An 18,987-nucleotide genomic window follows, 5' to 3' on the forward strand; every position below is an offset into this window, starting at 1 on the left:
TGTCAGCACAGCATATGTTTGCATTGCCAGAGGACTTTGGCCTCATTTACACCAAGAGGTTTGTGCGTGCACGCATGCTTTTTTTTTTTTTTTTGCATGTTCCTATGGATTATATTGGGCCCTATGACCCATGTGTGAGAAATGTGGAAAGAAAAGTACCAGTGCAATTTTTAAAATCGTGCCCCACCAAAACACAGGGTACTGCAGTACCATGCATTTCGGCAAACACAAACTAACGTATTTACTGAATAAGTGGGAGTGTCATTAGGAACTAATGACAACCATGTTTTTTTATTTGGTGCAGGAAAATGCGCAATTTTGCACGCGTTCCTTCAGTGCACCTGGTGTGAACGAGCCCTTAAAGAATATGTAAACCCAACATTTTACATCCCTGATATGTGACCACTATAACAAATACTTGTATAAAGAAGTATCTTGTTCTCTTTGTATTGCTTTCTTTGTTTTCTTTGTTTTTGAAATCTCTGGTATCCTGCAAATCCCTCTGCTTTCCTATCAAAAACTGACCACACTAAGCAGGAGAACACAGCTGGCCAGTTCTCTATCTATACTGAGAACTCGGTCTCCTCTCCTCCAATGATCAGACTTGCCCTGACATGCAACCCCCCTCCCCCTTTCCGCAGCCATTCACTGTTGGGGTCAGTGTGCTGCTGTTTTTCTTTCTCCAGCTCTCTGAGCTTCTTATGCAGCTGAGGACAGAGGGTATGTGATCACTTATTAAAAAGGGTGGGAAAAAGGTAATTAGAATTTTTTTAAATGTATACCCAATTGTTTTGCATTTTTTCTTTTTTTTGTTTAAACTGAATGGGTTGTTTTAAAGAAGAGTGTTTACATTTACTTAAAATTGTATAATGCAGCATATATTTATTTTGTCTCCTATCAGTTACTTTCCTGTGACACAAGGCTCCCTGCACACCATCCAGTGTCTTTCTCCATTCTTAAGTATAGAGGAAAAAGAGTTCCTTTTAATCCAGTGTATTTCACACCTTATGTCTTGCATGCCAAATGCTGTGACCTGCATTGATGGTGAGTAGAACACACAACATATAGTGCTCTCAATGTTACGGATTTATGAGGTTGTACAAGACCTTTTTAATAAAGTATTTGCCCCACCCAACCAAGAAACCTGCAAACAATGGAGATTAAAGAGGAGACTGTGCACATTTTTCCTTACCCTCTTAACCACTTCCATACCGGGCCTATTCTGGCACTCCTCCTAAAAATCATAATTTTTTTGTTAAAGTTAGCCTAATTTTTATTTTTTTCAATTGTGAAAGATGTTATGCCGAGTAAATAGATACCCAACATGTCACGCTTTAAAATTGTGCACACTCATGGAATGGCGCGAAACTTTGGTAATTAAAACTCTTCATAGGTAGCGTTACATTTTCTTTTTTTTTTTTTTTTTTTTTACAGGTTACATGTTTAGAGTTAGAGGAGGTCTAGTGCTAGAATTGCTCTCGCTCCAATGCACCTGGTGATGCCTTGCATGTGTGATTTGAACAGCATTTTCCCTCTCTTAAAGGGAGTGCTCCTAATCTGAGCTTGTTACCTGTATTAAAGACACCTGTCCACAGACACAATCAATCAAATTCCAATCTCTTCACCATGGCCAAGACGAAAGAGTTGTCCAAGGATGTCTGGGACAAGATTGTAGACCTACACAAGGCTGGAATGGGCTACAAAATAATCGCCAAGCAGCTTGGTGAGAGGGTGACAACAGTTGGAAGAAACAAATGACTGTCAGTCTGCCTCAGTCTGGGGCTCCATGCAGGATCTCACCTTGTGGAGTTTCAATGATCATGAGAACGATGAGAAATCAGCCCAGAACTACACAGGAGAATCTTGTCAATGATCTCAAGGCAGCTGGGACCATAGTCACCAAGAAAACAATTGGTAACACACTACACTGTGAAAGACTGAAATCCTGCAGCGCCCGCAAGGTCCCCCTGCTCAAGAAAGCACATGTACAGACCTGTCTGTAGTTTGCTAATGAACATCTGAATGATTCACAGGAGAATTGGGGGAAAGTTTTGTGATCAGATGAGATGAAAATTGAGCTCTTTGGCATCAATGAAGCCTGCCGTGTCATGTTGCCTATGACCCCAAGAACACTATCCCCTCCATCAAACATGGAGGTGGAAACATTATGCTTTAAAAGTGTTTTTCTGCTAAGGGAACAGGACAACTTCACCGCATCAAAGGGATGATGGATGCGGCCATATACCATCAAATCTTGGGTGAAAACCTCCTTCCCTCAGCCAGGGCATTGAAAATGGGTCGTGGATGGATATTTTAGCATGACAATGACCCAAAACACACAGCCAAGGCAATAAAGGAGTGGCTCATGAAGAAGCACATTAAGGTCCTGAAGTGGCCTAGCCAGTCTCCAGATCTTAATCCAATAGAAAATATGTGAAGGGAGCTTGAAGGTTTGAGTTACCAAACGTCAGCCTCAAAAATGACTTGGAGAGGATGTGCAAAGAGGAGTGGGACAAAATACCTCCTGAGACATGTGCAAATCTGGTGGCCAACTACAAAAAACGTCTGACCTCTGTGATTGCCAACAAGGGTTTTGCCACCAAGTCATGTTTTGCGAAGGGTTCAAATACTTTTTTCACTCATTAAAATGCAAATCAATTTATAGCTTTTTTGAAATGTGTTTTCCTGGATATTTTTGTTGTTGTTCTGTCTCTCGCTGTTAAAATAAACAGACCATTAAAATTATAGACTGAGCTTTGCTTTGTCAGTGGGCAAATGTACAAAATCAGCAGGGGATCAAATGCTTTTTTCCCTCACTGTAGATCTATACTACAAAAAGTAAAAAAAAGAGGCAAACCCAAGGACCACTTATTCTATCACTTCTATATTCCTGAGTTTCACCGTATTGTGGTCACAAAATTTGAATTTTAGTATTTAAAGCGTTACTAAAGGCAAAATAAAAATGACATACTTTATCTGATGCAGGCTGTCGCTAGCATTACCAAAGCAGTCTTTGTTTTTCTGAATCTCCTCTATGCCTTGGTTCTATTACCTGTTCTAATAAATAAGATAATAACCTTTGAAAAGCAAATTAGAAAAATAGGGGAACACCTAGGAAAATAAAGTATAAAGAAAATTGTGATGCAATGGCCATCCTCATGCATAACTTAAAGTGATTGTTAAAGTAATTATTTTTTTTTTAACCACTTCCGGACCTCCCACCGCACACATACTGCGGCAGGGCGGCCCGGGTGCCCGAACCAACGTACCTGTACATCAGCTAGTGCATTAGATACAGCATGCGCTCGTCCCATGGGTCTGGAGGACTCTGTCCACTGGCCACCCAAGATCACAGTTAAGAGAGGTTCTGCCTATGTAAACAAGGCGGATCCCCGTTTTTAACAGGGGATGAGAGAGAGAAATCGGCTGTTGCTTGCGATCAGGAACAGCTTTCTTTTCTTTCTTTTCTTTCTTTTCTTTCTTTTCTTTCTTTTCTTTCTTTTCTTTCTTTTCTTTCTTTTCTTTCTTTTCTTTCTTTTCTTTCTTTTCTTTCTTTTCTTTCTTTCTTCGCTTGGAGGGAAATTCAGAAAAAGATGAATATACCCTTCTTCATCTCCAGGCATCTGCCCATCCAAGGCAACCCAATCTTCTCATCGGGACTAGACCACAAAGCTTTCTCTTTTTGACGCAGACAAGGCTTAACTTTCTTTTCATCCCTCCTGACCTAGACTCAGGGTCCCCCCTTACATTCAAGGTTATTGCTGAAAAAATGTCTCTACCTGCATCCCACATTTTCTACTATTGGCAATGCATCAGTTTCATTAGCACCCAATGCAGGATCAGAGGTAAAAGATTCCAATTATCTATAATTATATAGACTATATATACTATAATAGACCGTTTACCGCTCAAATTCAATATCCGACATTTACAAACCTCTAATAGGCAACCTGACCCCGTCCTTCAACTCTTTATCAGCAGCTAACTGGGGCAAAGACTTCCCCTATGAAAAAATCACTGTCAAGATGCTCCTGGGGTACAAATGCATACCAAATGAAACTTGGCGAGAGACTCAACTAAAACTTCTACATCTTGCTTACATACCCTTCTTAATTGAAAAATCCAATGCTCAGTCTGCTATATGCCTGCTTTGTCTACAGCAGAGGCCTTCTCTCTCACACCGCTTTTGGTCCTGTCCGCATATCTCCATTTTTAGGGATCAAGTTCTCCCATTTATATATGGAATTACTCTCCTCAGGATCCCAAAGGACCCCTTTCTCCTGTTCTTCGGATACTGGAATAACCACCTTTTGTCCACAAGCATCGACAAAAGATATTTACCAGCATACTCCATGGATTCTAATATGTCTTCTAGTGGCCCGGAGAACCATCCTAAAAGATTGGACTACCTCTTCTTGCCCAATAATTTCTCTGGTTAAACGCGAGCTAACACTATAGTTATACAGGGAGAAAACCAACACTGACTTTACCCCTTGCTACTTCTGTTAAACGCTTCCACATGAGACGGGGAGCTTTCATGTTTATGACTTTGTCTCCGGAGGAATACAAGTCTATTCATGATACTTTTACCTACTTCCAAGGATTACATCAACTATGACACGATAGATACCTTTTTAGTCAGTCCTTCTTCCTGGACCTTTGGGGCAAAGCCTCACCTAAGGTTATCTGATAATTTACTCAAGTATTATCGCTATATCCCATTGATTACGACCACATTCTTTGGGTTCATGTTTCTCATTTTAGTTCTTTATTGAGCAGTGTTGCTCCCCCTCATCTCCTATCTTTTTTTTTTTTTTCCTTCTTCTCCTCTTTCCACCCCCATCTTCCTTCCCTGCCAATGTCCAGCCATGATCCATCCAGTTCCCTCATTGTTTTTCTTCGTCAATTTCTTTTTTTCTCTCCCATTTGAACACGAGGTATTATTATTTCTTTCTAAATTTCACTCATTCATTTTATAGTTCTTATGTATTCTTTTGTTACCATGTTGATGTAACCTCTCTGTTATGAACATTATCACTTGGCCAAAAAAAAAAAATTGTTAGATCAATGTGATGGCTCTCCCATCACACTATTGTCTCTGTACTTGACATATCTGTTAAAAGAAAAAACATTTTTTTTAACCCTTTGCCATATGTATTTTCTCTTTAAAATGCTAACCCTGTTGCCTGTAGAATGATTCAGAGAGTTTAGAAATTGTATTAATTTTCTACAGAAGAAGACACTTTGAAATGCAATTGTATTTTTATGTCAACAGAAAGCTAAAATGGCAGATAATACTCCACTTATACATTTTTGTGTAAATAAAACTTAAGTGCTATTGAACAAATATTTTGTATTACAGCTTACCCGTCATTAGATGTGGTTGCTGCATTGGTTTTCTTTTCTTTTTTTTTTTTTTTTTTTTTTTTTATCCAGAAAAAAAACTTTATTCAATAGTATGCACATACAGTCCAAATAAATAGTCAGTGCAAAACAATGCAGTACAGTACACAATTTGCCCGAGAACATACAGTACAGGAGAAATGTCGAGTCCCCTCCCCCGTCCAATCGATAACGCAGTGAGGTTAATAATCGGTACATACATCAAAACATCAGACCGCAGCCATGCAGATAGAAATAAATGTACCCCTGGTCCAAGCAGCCGGTCCATAATTAAATCATCTGGGGCAAGACCCGGAGTATCCAGCCACGGCCCCCATAGTTTTTCAAATTTATCAGGGCAACCTCTATGCTGATAGACAATTTTTTTCCATTCTCAGCATATTGCCAACATTGGCGGTCCACTCTCGGACTGATGGAGGTGAGTCCGATTTTCCAGTGGAGCATTATCAACTTGCGGGCAATAAAGAGCGCCCTGGTCAGGGCCTCTCTAGTGTGCGATTCCCATTCCAACTCATCCAGCAAGTTCAGAATGCAACACCGAGGATCCCAGGGGACTGACACCCGAAACACCGTGCTCAGGGTGCCCGTCACCCCCCTCCAATAGACATGAAGTTTGGGGCATCGCCACAGCATGTGTATTAAGTCACCGTGATCCCTTTCACATCTGGTACACACCGGTTTTCACCTGGTGATGTGGCCAGTAACGCACCTTCTGTAAAATACCTCACTCTGAATGAAGGAGCACGAGTTGTACTAGCAAATTTAAATACACAAACAAATAGAAGCCAAATTCCATAATTCCATTTAATACATTATAAGTCGTTACAGCAAACCTTCTTCTTTTTTTTTTTTTCTTTTTTTTTTTCAGATTTTGTATAAAAGTTTTACATAAATAAAAGCTGATCATTCATTGTAAGCATACCTGTCAGAGTTGAATGGTTTGTCTCATCTCTGTAAATGCTACATATGCAGGAGAGATTTTTGGTTTGTTGCAAAGCAACAGACTTACTGGCAAGTTCACCAGGTGTACTGTATAAAAAAAATTAAAAAAAGAGAGCGAAAACAAATGCAGCCATAACATCTAAGAATTGGTAAGCTGCAATATTACAATTTTTTGCATTTTTTGGGTTTAATACTGCTTTAACTAAAAAAATAAAGTTGCTGGTTTAAGCAATAGTTTCTGCTCTGCTTCTGTTTTCTTCTTGTTCAGTTGTTTGATCTATGTCTATGTTCTTGGCCATTTGCTATTTACATGGAACCAAATCTCTACTTGTTAGCTATGATTGTTGTATTCCATATATGGTGCCGTTTTGTAAGATAATGCTTTTATAGTCTGAATTTTGCAAATTTATTTATTTCCATTCCCAGGAGGATTTGGTTATCTCGCCATTATTAATTCTTGCCTGGATTCTGCGTCTCCTCCTTCTCCTGATTTTCTTCCTGGAACATTAAAAATAATTTTCTCTTGGAAGAATGAGCACGAAGAGCTGTTTCTGTTCAGCAAGTAAGTGATCATAAATTGGCATTAATTATATAGTGGGCACAAAAATAAAGACAGATAAACCTTTCCCAGAAAAATCTGTAGGTTGTCATGCTTAATACATTGAATAAAAAAAAAAAAAATAAGAGAATAAAGCCCTCTTAAGAGAACTTTATTCTCCTATTTTATGTTGTATGCCTATAGGGTAACCAGAACTGCATCCCATGGGAGACCGTGTGGATGAAGTATACAAACTCACAATTACTTATAATTACTACTATTATAGTTACAGTTGAACCAGGCAACTATTTGTTATTTTAATAGGTTGAATAATGTAAAGGTTAAGTTCACCTTATTTAAGGTAACATGTTTGAGCATCCACTACCTCACCCCTTGATCCCCTATCTCCCTGTGACAGTGGACTGAGGACCTTCTCCCCTCACCCGCTGTCACAATTTGAAAAGAGTGCTGCCAAGCTGCGCTCCACCCACATGGCTCTCTCATTTATAAACAAAGTTCTAGGAATGAATTAACTAAAACTACCATCAGCCATTGTGGCTGACGGCTTGCAGTTCTTAATGAATGGTGAGCGCTCTTAGTCCATTGATCTTCCTGGACTTAGAGGTACGGGCAGATAGCTATACTGAGTCTGTACGAGCCTGACGTTGCACCCATGATCTGTTGATTGGAGGTGCAATGCTTTATAGGCGCCTGAGAAAAAAATGAATTATGAATACAATTTTTTTACCTGCAAGATACTTGCATTTATTATTTTTTAAAAGGTGAACTGAGCCTTTAGCGCTCGTTCACACTGAAAGTCTTTGAAATTGTGCTTGTTTATCTGAGCTCGCACGACTTCAAAGCTGCATTTCTGTCTGACTTCGGGGGTGACTTGAAAGACGTCTGTGCGGGTTCATGCACAGATGTCTATTGAAATTGCCCCCGTAGTTACCAAAAGTAGTGCAGGGACTACTTTTGGAAATCGCTTGGGGACACTCCTATTGCCAGCAATAGGCTCCGACTTGACCTGACAAATCGCATATCAAATCGTGCCGATATGAATGGGGGCTTAAAGTGATTTTCAACTCTGTGAGGCTGCTTTACTAAAACTAGAGAGTGCAAATCTAGTGGAGCTGTGCATGGGAACTTCCGTTTTTTTTTTTTTTTTTTTTTTTTTTTTTTTTTTTTTTTGAAAGCTTAATAGAACAAGCTGAAGTTAGAAGCTGTTTGGCAACAATATACAGTTGCACCAGATTTGCACTCTCCAGTTTTAGTAAATCGTGTATGTGTGTGTATATGTATATGTGTATATGTGTGTGTGTATGTGTGTGTGTATATATATATAATACATTTTATTTATTCCACTTCTTTCCTCCAGTAGCTTGGGGCACAGAAGCCACTGGTTCCAGCTTCCCTGATAGTGTTGTGCTAGGGAAACACTTGTGCATGCTTCCTCCCTGGATCAAGTTGTGTGCGTTCTTAGACACACAATGCATTCGCAAGTAATGCCCCTGCATCATCCTCTTAGACTTTGATGGCATCAGGCACTTATTGCTCGCTGCCCTCTGTGTCTTGAGGATTCAGGATGTTTCCGGGGGTGGCATTGACGGATACTGGACCCAGCCGCGGCAAGAACAGTGGCTAAGTTTGGGGACAGGTGGGGTAATAAAATCGCTGCGACTTCTACCCCGATGCTCTGAATGTGTTGAGGTTTTATAAAAAAAAGTTTACCCTTAAGGCCCCCTTCACACTTGTGCGACTTGTCCTTCGACTTGGGACTGCAAAGTTGCATGACAAGTCGTTCCCCATGATTTCCAATGATAACCATTCATATATGTGCGACTTCAAGTCATGCCGGCCTTCAACGTAGTACCTGTACTACTGTGGTCTGACTTTCATGCGAGTTGAGGTCCATAGACCTCAGTTTACACAGGTATTCCCTAAAATCGCGCTACTTAAGTCGCAGCAGTGTGAAAGGGGCCTTAGAACTACTTTTCACAAATACTTCCTTTGACATCAGTTTTAATTCAAGGGGGACAATAGTGAGCAGTCAGAAAAACACAATGTCTCTTTTTGTTTCCTACAAGACTGGTCCTTTAGCAGCATCTGCTCACATATGGAGGTACCTATCAATAGTGTGACAGTTTTCTGATCCAACCAAATTAATCCAGATTGGGAGAAGCGGCTTGCTATTGGGGGCACTGGTCAGGGGGGGGGTGGGAGCCAGGATCACCGTTAGGTGACCCGAGAAGAAGAGGATTAGGGGTGCTCTGTGCAAAACCATTGCACAGAGCAGGTCAGTATAAAATGTTTATTTGAAAAAAAAACAAAACGCAAAAAACATTAATGTCACTTTTAACAGTTCCCTTCACTGGAAATACCTGAACTCAGTTATTTGTAGAGGTGTCCACATACTTTGGAGCATATCGTGCAGTTGTGATAGCCAGGTGTCTACAAACTTTTGGCCATATGATGTGTATGGCTGCCCTGGAGATAAGATGATCCATTCACTTTTGGCTAGAATAAGTACCATAACCATCCCCATGTCTGTGTTTGTTTTAAAAAAAAAAAAAAAAAATTGAATGCATCCCTAAGGTCTTTAGGAATGACCAGACTAAGCTGGTTCCTGATGTGATTTTAGAGCATCTGTATCATGGAAATTTTGTAAAGTTCACACAAATTATAGTGATGGAGAATTGCGCTACAGTGAAAAAATACCTATATTTACTGTATTTAGCTGCTAGCACATATACAGTAAAGCAAATACGTATTGTGAATGAGTGCTGCATTTGTGAAAATGATTCAACCAATTGTGAAAAACTATATTTTAACAGCTGTAGATATTGTAAAAATAACGCAACAGATAATCAAATACACCATAAACAACAAGAAACTGCACCAATAGCCTGTGCTCAAAGTCCCTAACATAAACAGTGCTCTTGGTAAAAAAGCACAATCGGTAGAATGGGTGACATGAATCTTCCACCGGATACCCCAAAAGTGCACTGTTAACTGGAAAATTGACCCTCACCATGAAGGACAAACTCGAATGAAGGAAACGGAATCCCAAATTCTACCAGATTCATACAGCTGGTAGATTCAGATTCAAACAGCATACAGTACATTGATGAGTATTTCACTCCCTAGCCTCTTAAAGATCAGTGGTTCCCATACATCCTTAGCCTCGAGCACTAAGATGCCATTCAGATGCCTTCCTGCCAGTAGCTCAATAGCTTTCAGCAGACCGAATGGCAGAAGCATCTAGAGACAGAGTGATCTATTCTACAGCCATCACAGGCCAGCTTGGGGATTATATATAATAATATAAATATATGTATATATATGTGTGTGTGTGTGTGTGTGTGTGTGTGTGTGTTATAAAAAAAATAGTTGTATTGACATTATCACTCTATTATTTTGAGGTTTAATTTACCAAACTATCATTATTTTCCAGCAATTTGCAGAATGGTAATCCAGAGCTGATCGGGTTAAATGTTGAGATAATGAGATTTTTTTCTGCCTTGCTAAAATCCTCCTCCACTTCCGTACCCTGTCTGGGGGATGCTGAATGGGACTTTATCATGTGTGCCATGCTGGCATGGTTAGAGGTAAGTTAACAAGTTGGCATTCCTTGCCCTACTGTTGAGTGATATGCTCAGTGTTGTCACTCCCTACTGCTGAAACATCATTTGGCAAGGGAAGAAGCCAAGCAGCCTTACAGTGAGTGCTTGGGTTTCTCCTTAACTACTTGATGTCTACTGAATGTATCAAAACATCCTAGATTGAAGTGGTTAAAACAAGCCCACACCTGAAAGATTACCTTTATCTTCCTGTTTCACTGCGACAAAGTAAAGAGAAATCCTCCTTCAATGTGACACTGACATAAGAAACAGGATTTCTAACTATTCCATTCTCTATCCAAAGATTATCAATTTTTTTTTGACTATATAGATACATTACATGAGGAGAGCCTCTCGGACATGAAGTACATCAGAGCGTCACAGGTTGCCACTGGACTCCTCTTCCACTCCTCATGATGACATTACAGAGCTGGTGGATGTTAGAGACCTTGCGCTCCTCCACCTTTCTTTTGAAAATGGCCCACAGATGCTCAATAGGGTTTAGGTCTGGAGACATGCTTGGCCAGTCCATCACGTTTACCTTCAGCATCTTTAGGAAGGTAGTGATCATCTTGGAGGTGTGTTTGGGGTCTTTATCATGTTGGAATACTGCCCTGCGGCCCATTCTCCGAGGGGAGGGGATCATGCTCTGCTTCAGTATGTCACATTACATGTTGGCATTCATGGTTCCCTCAGTGAACTGTAGCTCCCCAGTGCCAGCATTACTCATACAGCCCCAGACCATGACACTCCCACCACAATGCTTGACTGTAGGCAAGACACTTGTCTTTGTACTCCTCACCTGGTTGCCGCCACACACGCTTGACACCATCTGAACCAAATAAATGTATCTTGGTCTCTTCAGACCACAGGACATGGTTCCAGTAATCCATGTCCTTAGTCTGCTTGTCTTCAGCAAACTGTTTGCGGGCTTTCTTTTGCGTCATCTTTAGAAGAGGCTCTTTCCTGGAGCAACAGGCATGCAGACCAATTTGATGCAGTGTGCGGCGTATGGTCTGAGCACTGACAGGCTGACCCCCCCACCCGTACAATCTCTGCAGCAATGCTGGCAGCACTCATACATCTATTTCCCAAAGACAACCTCTGGATATGACGCTGAGCACGTGCACTCAGCAGCTTTGGTCCACCATAGGGAGGCATGTTCTGAGTGGAACCTGTCCTGTGAAACCGCTGTATGGTCTCGGCCACCGTGCTGCATCAGTTTCAGGGTCTTGGCAATCTTCTTATAGCCTAGGCCATCTTTATGTAGAACAACAATTCTTTTTTTCAGATCCTCAGAGTTCTTTGCCATGAGGTGCCATGTTGAACTCCCAGTGACCAGTATGAGAGAGTGAGAGCGATGACATTAAATTTAACACACCTGCTCCCCATTCACACCTGAGACTTTGTAATACTAACAAGTCACATGATATCGGGGAGGAAAAATGGCTAATTGAGCCCAATTTGAACATTTTCACTTAGGGATGTACTCACTTTTGTTGCCAGCGGTTTAGACATTAATGGCTGTGTGTTGTTGTTTTGAGGGGACAGAAAATGTACACTCAATACTTTACATTGCAGCAAACTGTCATTTCTTCTGTGTTGTCACATGAAAAGATAGAATAAAATGTTTACAAAAATGTGAGGGGTGTACACATCCAGGACCCGGATGTGATATTTGCATTACCTGGAAATGTGGAGCGTGCAATTACTGCCAATGAATATATGAAATAGTAGTAGGTAGTTTGCAATACGTCTATGTAAAGAGGTTTCTGTATATTGGTCCCTAGGAGGACATCTATATCACATCTTTTTTATTTTAAACTGTGTACTGACGCTACAGCATAATTTGGTTCTGATTTACTAATAAAATCTGATACTTTTTTATATAAATATGTCTCATGTGGGTGCCAAAAAAAGTCCACTACCAGCAGGACTGATTCTTGCTACTGCTAAATATGTCGTAATACTGTGTATTGCCTCTTACCTCTTTAGCATCAATGACCGCATGCTGTCTTATGTAATAGTAGTCTATGAGGCCCCAAATTCTTGCAGGTGGTGTTGCTGCCCTTTCATCTTGGCAGAATGCCTTCAGGTCATGCAAAGTCTTTTGGTCTTCCTGCATGAACTGCATGTTTGAGATCTCCCCAGAGTGGCTTGATATTAAGGCCAGGAGACTGTGATGCCCTCTCCAGAACCTTCACCTTTTTCTGCTGTAACCAATGGTGGGTCAGCTTGGCCTTTTTGCTTGGGGTTTTGGTAGATGTTGGGCATATTGTAACCAGCTTTTTTAGGGGCATTGGTGCAGTAAAGGCTTCTTTTTCACAACTTGACCATGTAGCTAATTTTTGTTCAAGTACAACCACACTATCTTTTTCCAGGGCAGCTTGCATTTCTCCTGCGATTTTTTTTTTTTTTTTTTTTTTTTTTTTCCCTGTAGGTTTTTCTTTTTATCCCACATATCCTAAGAGAGATGAGCTCCTCCGTCTGCTCCTTTTTCCTTTCTCTGTCCAATCACAGGGGCAAGACTCGCAAGTAGTATACCTGTTTGGGACCCTATGGGTTCAGGGACAAATGCCCAGAACATGGGTATTCTGCATTCCTAGCACTTGTCCTTGAGTGCCTATGGCCCAAAATGTGAGTACCACATGGCGTGGTACAGCAATCAGCCTGCCATAGACAGGCAGCAGGTCTTGGCACTGTACTTGTGCTTCCCAGGTACATTTAAATGGTGGGATTGCATGAAGAGCAGCTAGACACCCCGTGTGCAAGGGGCCTAAGTGTTACTTAAAGTGGTTGTAAACCCACTTTTTAATTGTCAGGCAGTCCCGTCTCCCATCAGGCAATGTGTCCACTCTATATATGCTTTATTCAAAAAATGCCTATTTTCTAGCGCCGATCAGCGCTCACATGACCGGCCACCTCTCCCGATCTCCTCCTCATCAAAGGGCTACAGCGGGAGGGGCTGAGCAGACAGCACAGCGGTCACGTGACCACCCCAGCTGACATCAGAGGGGAATCTTGGCCCCACCCGCTATAGTCCTTAGATCAGGGAAGGAGAGCGGCGGAGGTCACGTGAGTGACCAGAAACAAACTGAATTAAGGTATTTAGAGGCATAATTTTATATTAACATTTACACAGTGTAGTATGGCTTAATAGAACAGAGGGGCTGGCAGTAATCTTTCTTTGAGTTTACAACCACTTCAACTGCTGTAGAGAAAAATAAGGTTTCCTGCCCTCCCACCCAAACTGTACTGCGTGACCAAGCTGCGTAAATCTCAGACCTGGATAGACAGAAATACAAATCCTTTGGTGAGCAAAACAACTCTCATTTATGTATTTAATCTTTTAATATTTAGCTGCTTGCCTGGAGTTCCTCTTTAACTTTATGTTCCAGAGAATCAGAAGAAGTAAGCATGATTCTCCTATTTGACAGGTGTCACATGTTCCATTTTGAATGTCCCATTTTTTCTGTCTTGGGGACTATAGAGCAGTGTTTCTCAACTCCAGTCCTCAAGGAGCCCAACAGGTCATGTTTTCAGGATTTCCCTCAGATGAAACAGCTGTGGTAATTAGTAAGGCAGTGAAACTGATCAAATCACCTGTGCAAAATAATATAAAGCCTGAAAACGGGACCCATGCAGAGGCTACTAAAACTAAAATAAATTGCACCTATAAATCCACTTTAATAAGTTTTGTACTTTACATATAGCTTGAAATATAGTTTGTGTGTTTGCTGATGTTGCCCTGTACAACCTTTCCCAGCATATAAGCACGTTCATGCATATCATGCATTTTATAGCTTAATGAAAACTTTATGCCAGGTATTTAGAATTGGCAGAATTTGTTTTAGATCGATAGGGTGTCTGAATCGAGCATCTGTTTAATGCTTATGTCTCGGGCCTCGTTCTGAGACTCCTTAATAGCAGTTTAAAAAATTTGATTGCATCACACACAAATATTCCTCGATCGTCATATTGGTTGGGATTTATGTTATGTTATGACTAAAAGTTGCACATGATTTCTGATGTTCTTGGAAATGCATCTTGAACTCTATAGCCTGATCATTTGCTGTTGATATTGATTTCCTCTAGAGGGCAGTGTTGTCCCATAGATATCTCATCTGCACTTTACTTTGCCTCATTTTGTTACAAAGGTTTTGAATTTTTTGTCCATAAAAGTCTCTGCGTGCATGGAAATGCCCAGAGATCAGGGCTGATCAGTGACGGATAAATCAGGATCCTATGTTCTGTATTCCTCTGGTAGTCATTATAGGGATTATTTTGATTTACTTATTAAAGTGTAATGTGTTGCAGGTTACTTCAATTACAGATAAGCTGGAAGTATTCTGCTGTAATAAAGCTTCTCCATCTCTTTTTCTGGTCTAATCAAATATTCTTCTCTTTCCACATTCTCAGACTGCGTGTGACAGCTCTGCTCTCTACCGTCTTCCACTTGTTCGACTATTCGCTTGCGTAAGTTGCAGCTTGGCATCGGATTTGTCTGGCTATTTTCAAGCTGTCTCTGCAGGCGATACGGAAAAGCTTCCCGCCAATCTTATCTCTGAGAGCAATGAGTTTCAAGCTGTCACTGCGAGCAATCCTGAAAAGCTTCCCGCCAATCTGATCTCCGACTGGAACGAGTTCTTCTCCGAAGGCATCCACAGTTTATTGTTACCGATGCTGGTTAAATTAGCAGGTAGGTTCCACCACTACCATGGTTAAATTGGATTTCCTTTACTCATAGTCACATTGAAAAACGCATCTGCAATTAGCCCATTACAACTTAAAGGACAAGTTCACATTCATTAACAAATGCTCCAGTCCGGTAGTTGCCAACCTTTCAGACCCCACGGTCCATGGGATTCAAAGCAATTTTTAATCCCGTGGACCACTAACCTGAATTTTACTTACCTTTTTATACACGCAATGTTCCGGTACGCTGCCCCCCTCACCCTAGATCACACTGCCTCCCTTTTACACACAATGTTCCAGTGCACTGCCCCCCTCCCCCTGGATCCCACTGCTGCTTTACATAGACTCCTTATTGGATCTCTCTTCCTTATCCAGCCATGTGTTCGAGTTCCTTGCTCCCTCCCACAGTCTGTGATCAGCTCTGCCATTGGAAGTCCTCTCCTCCTTCATCTCCCGCTTTCTGCACTACTCCTGGCGCCTCCTTCTGAGTTCACAAGAGCTGAAACTGCAGAGGAGGCATCGGGTATTGTTCAATGTTGACCGTATTGCCTGTCGGAGTGCATTGAGAACAACACTGGGCGGTATACATCCACCACAATGTTAATTTGCGGCAGAACCCCTGGGGACCACCAAAATGTATCCACTGGTTGGTGACCATTGCACATTATCATGCAGGTACGTTTTCCTGAGTGAAGCTTCTAAAGTACAACAAATGTGTCGCTTTCAGCATTAGGAGAGTTTCATGGCCAATCCTTAGACCCCTTTCACACCACACCGCCCATTGCGTCGGCGGTAAAATGCCGCTATTTTTAGCGGTGTTTTACCGGTGGATTTGCGGCGCATTTCGGCCACTAGCTGGGCTCTTTTAACCCCCGCTAGCGGCGCAAAAGGGTTAAAACCGCAATAGTGGCGTTTTGCCGGCGGTATTACAGCGCTGCCCCATTGATTTCAATGGGGAGCAGCTGTAAACACACCGCTCCAAAGAAGCTGCTGGCAGGACTTTTTTTTTCTGGCGTCCTGCCAGCGCACCTCTGTAGTGTGAAAGCCCTCAGGGCTTTCACACTACACACAATGGTGCAGTTTCTTTAGGGCGGATTGCAGGCGCTATTTCTAACGCTATAGCACCTGCAAAACGCCCTGGTGTGAAAGGGGTGTTAAAGTCATGAAATTGGGAAAGTTTTCCCACCAGTTATTCTCTGGGACATCTTTTATGATCATCTTTTTTCATTAGACTTATCCATACCTGGTAGTACTGGGTATTATTTTGGCACACAGCAGAGTGGCAAAGAAGTGAAGTAAAATTCCCTGGAAAATTGGGGGATTAAAACAAGCCTGTTACTTTGGCCTAAAGTAGGCAAAACATTGTTTTTGGAGGTAAAATAATGTGCATTTTTTTATTTTTTTAATACATGGGAGCCTGCATAAGCATTACAGATCGCGGGTGCAAGGTCAGGCTCCAGCAGATACTTCCAAGAGCTCTCTACCCAGACCCCTGTATAAGCATTTAGTTACTGAGCTGCAGGAAGTGTCAGTGGACTACATGTGTCTTAGTCCATTGAAAACGGCAAGCCTGTCTGCCGTGGTGGAAGACCAGATTTATAACTTATTCATTCCCATATCACCATTTTTAAATGTTACAGCAGCTGCAGGGGAGAGGAACCCCCACCCGCTGTCATGGGGCTCAGGGGGCTGGAGCTTTGCAACATGTTACACCCTAAATATGGGTATAACGTGTTAATAAAGCTCAACCTTTCCTTTTTAAAAGCTGTCCATATACAGTACATATAGATTTTTTTTCGAGTCCGTCTGCAGGCAGATAAAAAAAAAAATTATATGATTCCTCCATCTACGCTACATAACAAGGATGGATCCCCCAGAAACTGGCTGACCAATCAGAGAAAAAATTGGTAGCCTAAATTGGATTTTCCTGGAGAGGGCCTTATTTTTACCCTAAGATCAGACCGAAGTCTTGGGTGTTTGTCCATATCCAACCACCAAAACATTTTCATTATGAAAGGGTATTCCATAAGCATATGTGTTTGGGTAAAACCAGGGGTCACCAAGCTTTCTAAGCAGAGGGCCAGTTTACTGTTCTTTAAAATTTAGGGGCAGCGGACTATGGCCAGCAGGAGTAGAAAATGCCCTGGTGTCAGTGGGAGGATTAGTACCCCATCATTGGTGTCAGTGGGGGGGGGTGGTGTAAGTGTGTCATATCTTTGGTGCTAGTAGGAGGAATACTGTCCAATCGTTGGTGTCAGTTGGTGGAATAGTGTCTCATCAGTGTCAGTGGGAGGAAGAGTGTTGCATCTTTGGTATTAGCGGGAGGAATTGTTAGTCCCCCAATGTAAGACCCCTTTCACACCACACTGCCCATGGCGTGGGCGGTAAAACGCCGCTATTTTTAGCAGTGTTTTACCGCCGGATTTGCGGCGCATTTCGGTTTCAATGGGGAGCAGCGGTGGTGGAGCGGTAAACACACCGCTCCTTTACTGCTCCAAAGAAGCTGCTGGCAGGACTTTTCCCTGACATCCTGCCAGCGCACCGCTGTAGTGTGAAAGCTTTCAGGGCTTTCACACTCCATGCAATGGTGCAGCTTCTTTAGGGCGGATTGCAGTTGCTATTTCTAACGCTATAGCACCTGCAAAACGCCCTGGTGTGAAAGGGGTCTTGATGTCAGTGGGAGGATTAGTGTCCTCTCTCTGCTATTCGGGGGAGAAATAGTGTCTCATCATATGTGTCAGTGGGGGGGAAGAGTGTCCCATCATTGGTGACGGTTAGAGGAATAGTAACCCATTTTTGGTATTGGAGGGAGGAATAGTCCCCCATCTTTGGTGTCACTGGGAGGAATATCGTCTCATCGTTGATGTTGGTGGGACGACTAGTGTCTCATCTTTGGTATTAGTCTGAAGAATAGTGCCTCCTCATTCATGCCAGTGGGGGTAATGGTGCCCCATCTCTGGTGTCATTGGGAGCAATAGTGTCTCATTGGTGTCATTGGGAGCAATAGTGTCTCATTGGTGTCATTGGGAGCAATAGTGTCTCATTGGTGTCATTGGGAGCAATAGTGTCTCATTGGTGTCATTGGGAGCAATAGTGTCTCATTGGTGTCATTGGGAGCAATAGTGTCTCATTGGTGTCATTGGGAGCAATAGTGTCTCATTGGTGTCATTGGGAGCAATAGTGTCTCATTGGTGTCATTGGGAGCAATAGTGTCTCATTGGTGTCATTGGGAGCAATAGTGTCTCATTGGTGTCATTGGGAGCAATAGTGTCTCATTGGTGTCATTGGGAGCAATAGTGTCTCATTGGTGTCATTGGGAGCAATAGTGTCTCATTGGTGTCATTGGGAGCAATAGTGTCTCATTGGTGTCATTGGGAGCAATAGTGTCTCATTGGTGTCATTGGGAGGAATAGTGTCTCATTGGTGTCATTGGGAGCAATAGTGTCTCGTTGGTGACATTGGGAGGAATGGTGCCCCATCATTGATATCAGTTTAAGGAATAGTCCCCCGTTTCAGTGACAGGAACCATACCCCACTTTTGCTGACAGTGGGGGGAAATTAGTTCTAAAGGGCCAAATAAAAGCAAGAAAAGGGACGCATCCGGCCCCTGTGCCACAGTTTGGAGACCACTGGGTAAGATGATCATGAATGCTTTTGGTGTCCTCTTTCCTAAAAAAAAATAAAAATATCTTTCAATCATCTGATCATTCAAAAGCCATCCCTTGTCTGTGGCTGGCCAAACCAATCTGATCTTTCTCTATAAACTTTTTTTATAAATGCATGAAAATC

General features: G+C 41.9%; 1 protein-coding gene across 1 annotated transcript in view; it reads left to right on the top strand.

Moving 5' to 3' along the window:
• LTN1 (listerin E3 ubiquitin protein ligase 1) overlaps positions 1–18,987 on the top strand; it is a 174,210-nt gene that overhangs the window by 87,622 nt on the left and 67,601 nt on the right. Inside the window, exons 19-22 of the mRNA XM_077480028.1 lie at positions 902–1,044; positions 6,772–6,907; positions 10,338–10,491; positions 14,923–15,202. Of these exons, the coding sequence (XP_077336154.1) occupies positions 902–1,044; positions 6,772–6,907; positions 10,338–10,491; positions 14,923–15,202 (713 nt within the window). The remainder of the gene's footprint in view (positions 1–901; positions 1,045–6,771; positions 6,908–10,337; positions 10,492–14,922; positions 15,203–18,987) is intronic.

This window comes from Lithobates pipiens, unplaced genomic scaffold, assembly GCF_037356315.1.
Source record: "Lithobates pipiens isolate NorthernLeopardFrog02 unplaced genomic scaffold, aLitPip1_a1.2 Scaffold_16, whole genome shotgun sequence".
Lineage (NCBI taxonomy): Eukaryota > Metazoa > Chordata > Amphibia > Anura > Ranidae > Lithobates > Lithobates pipiens.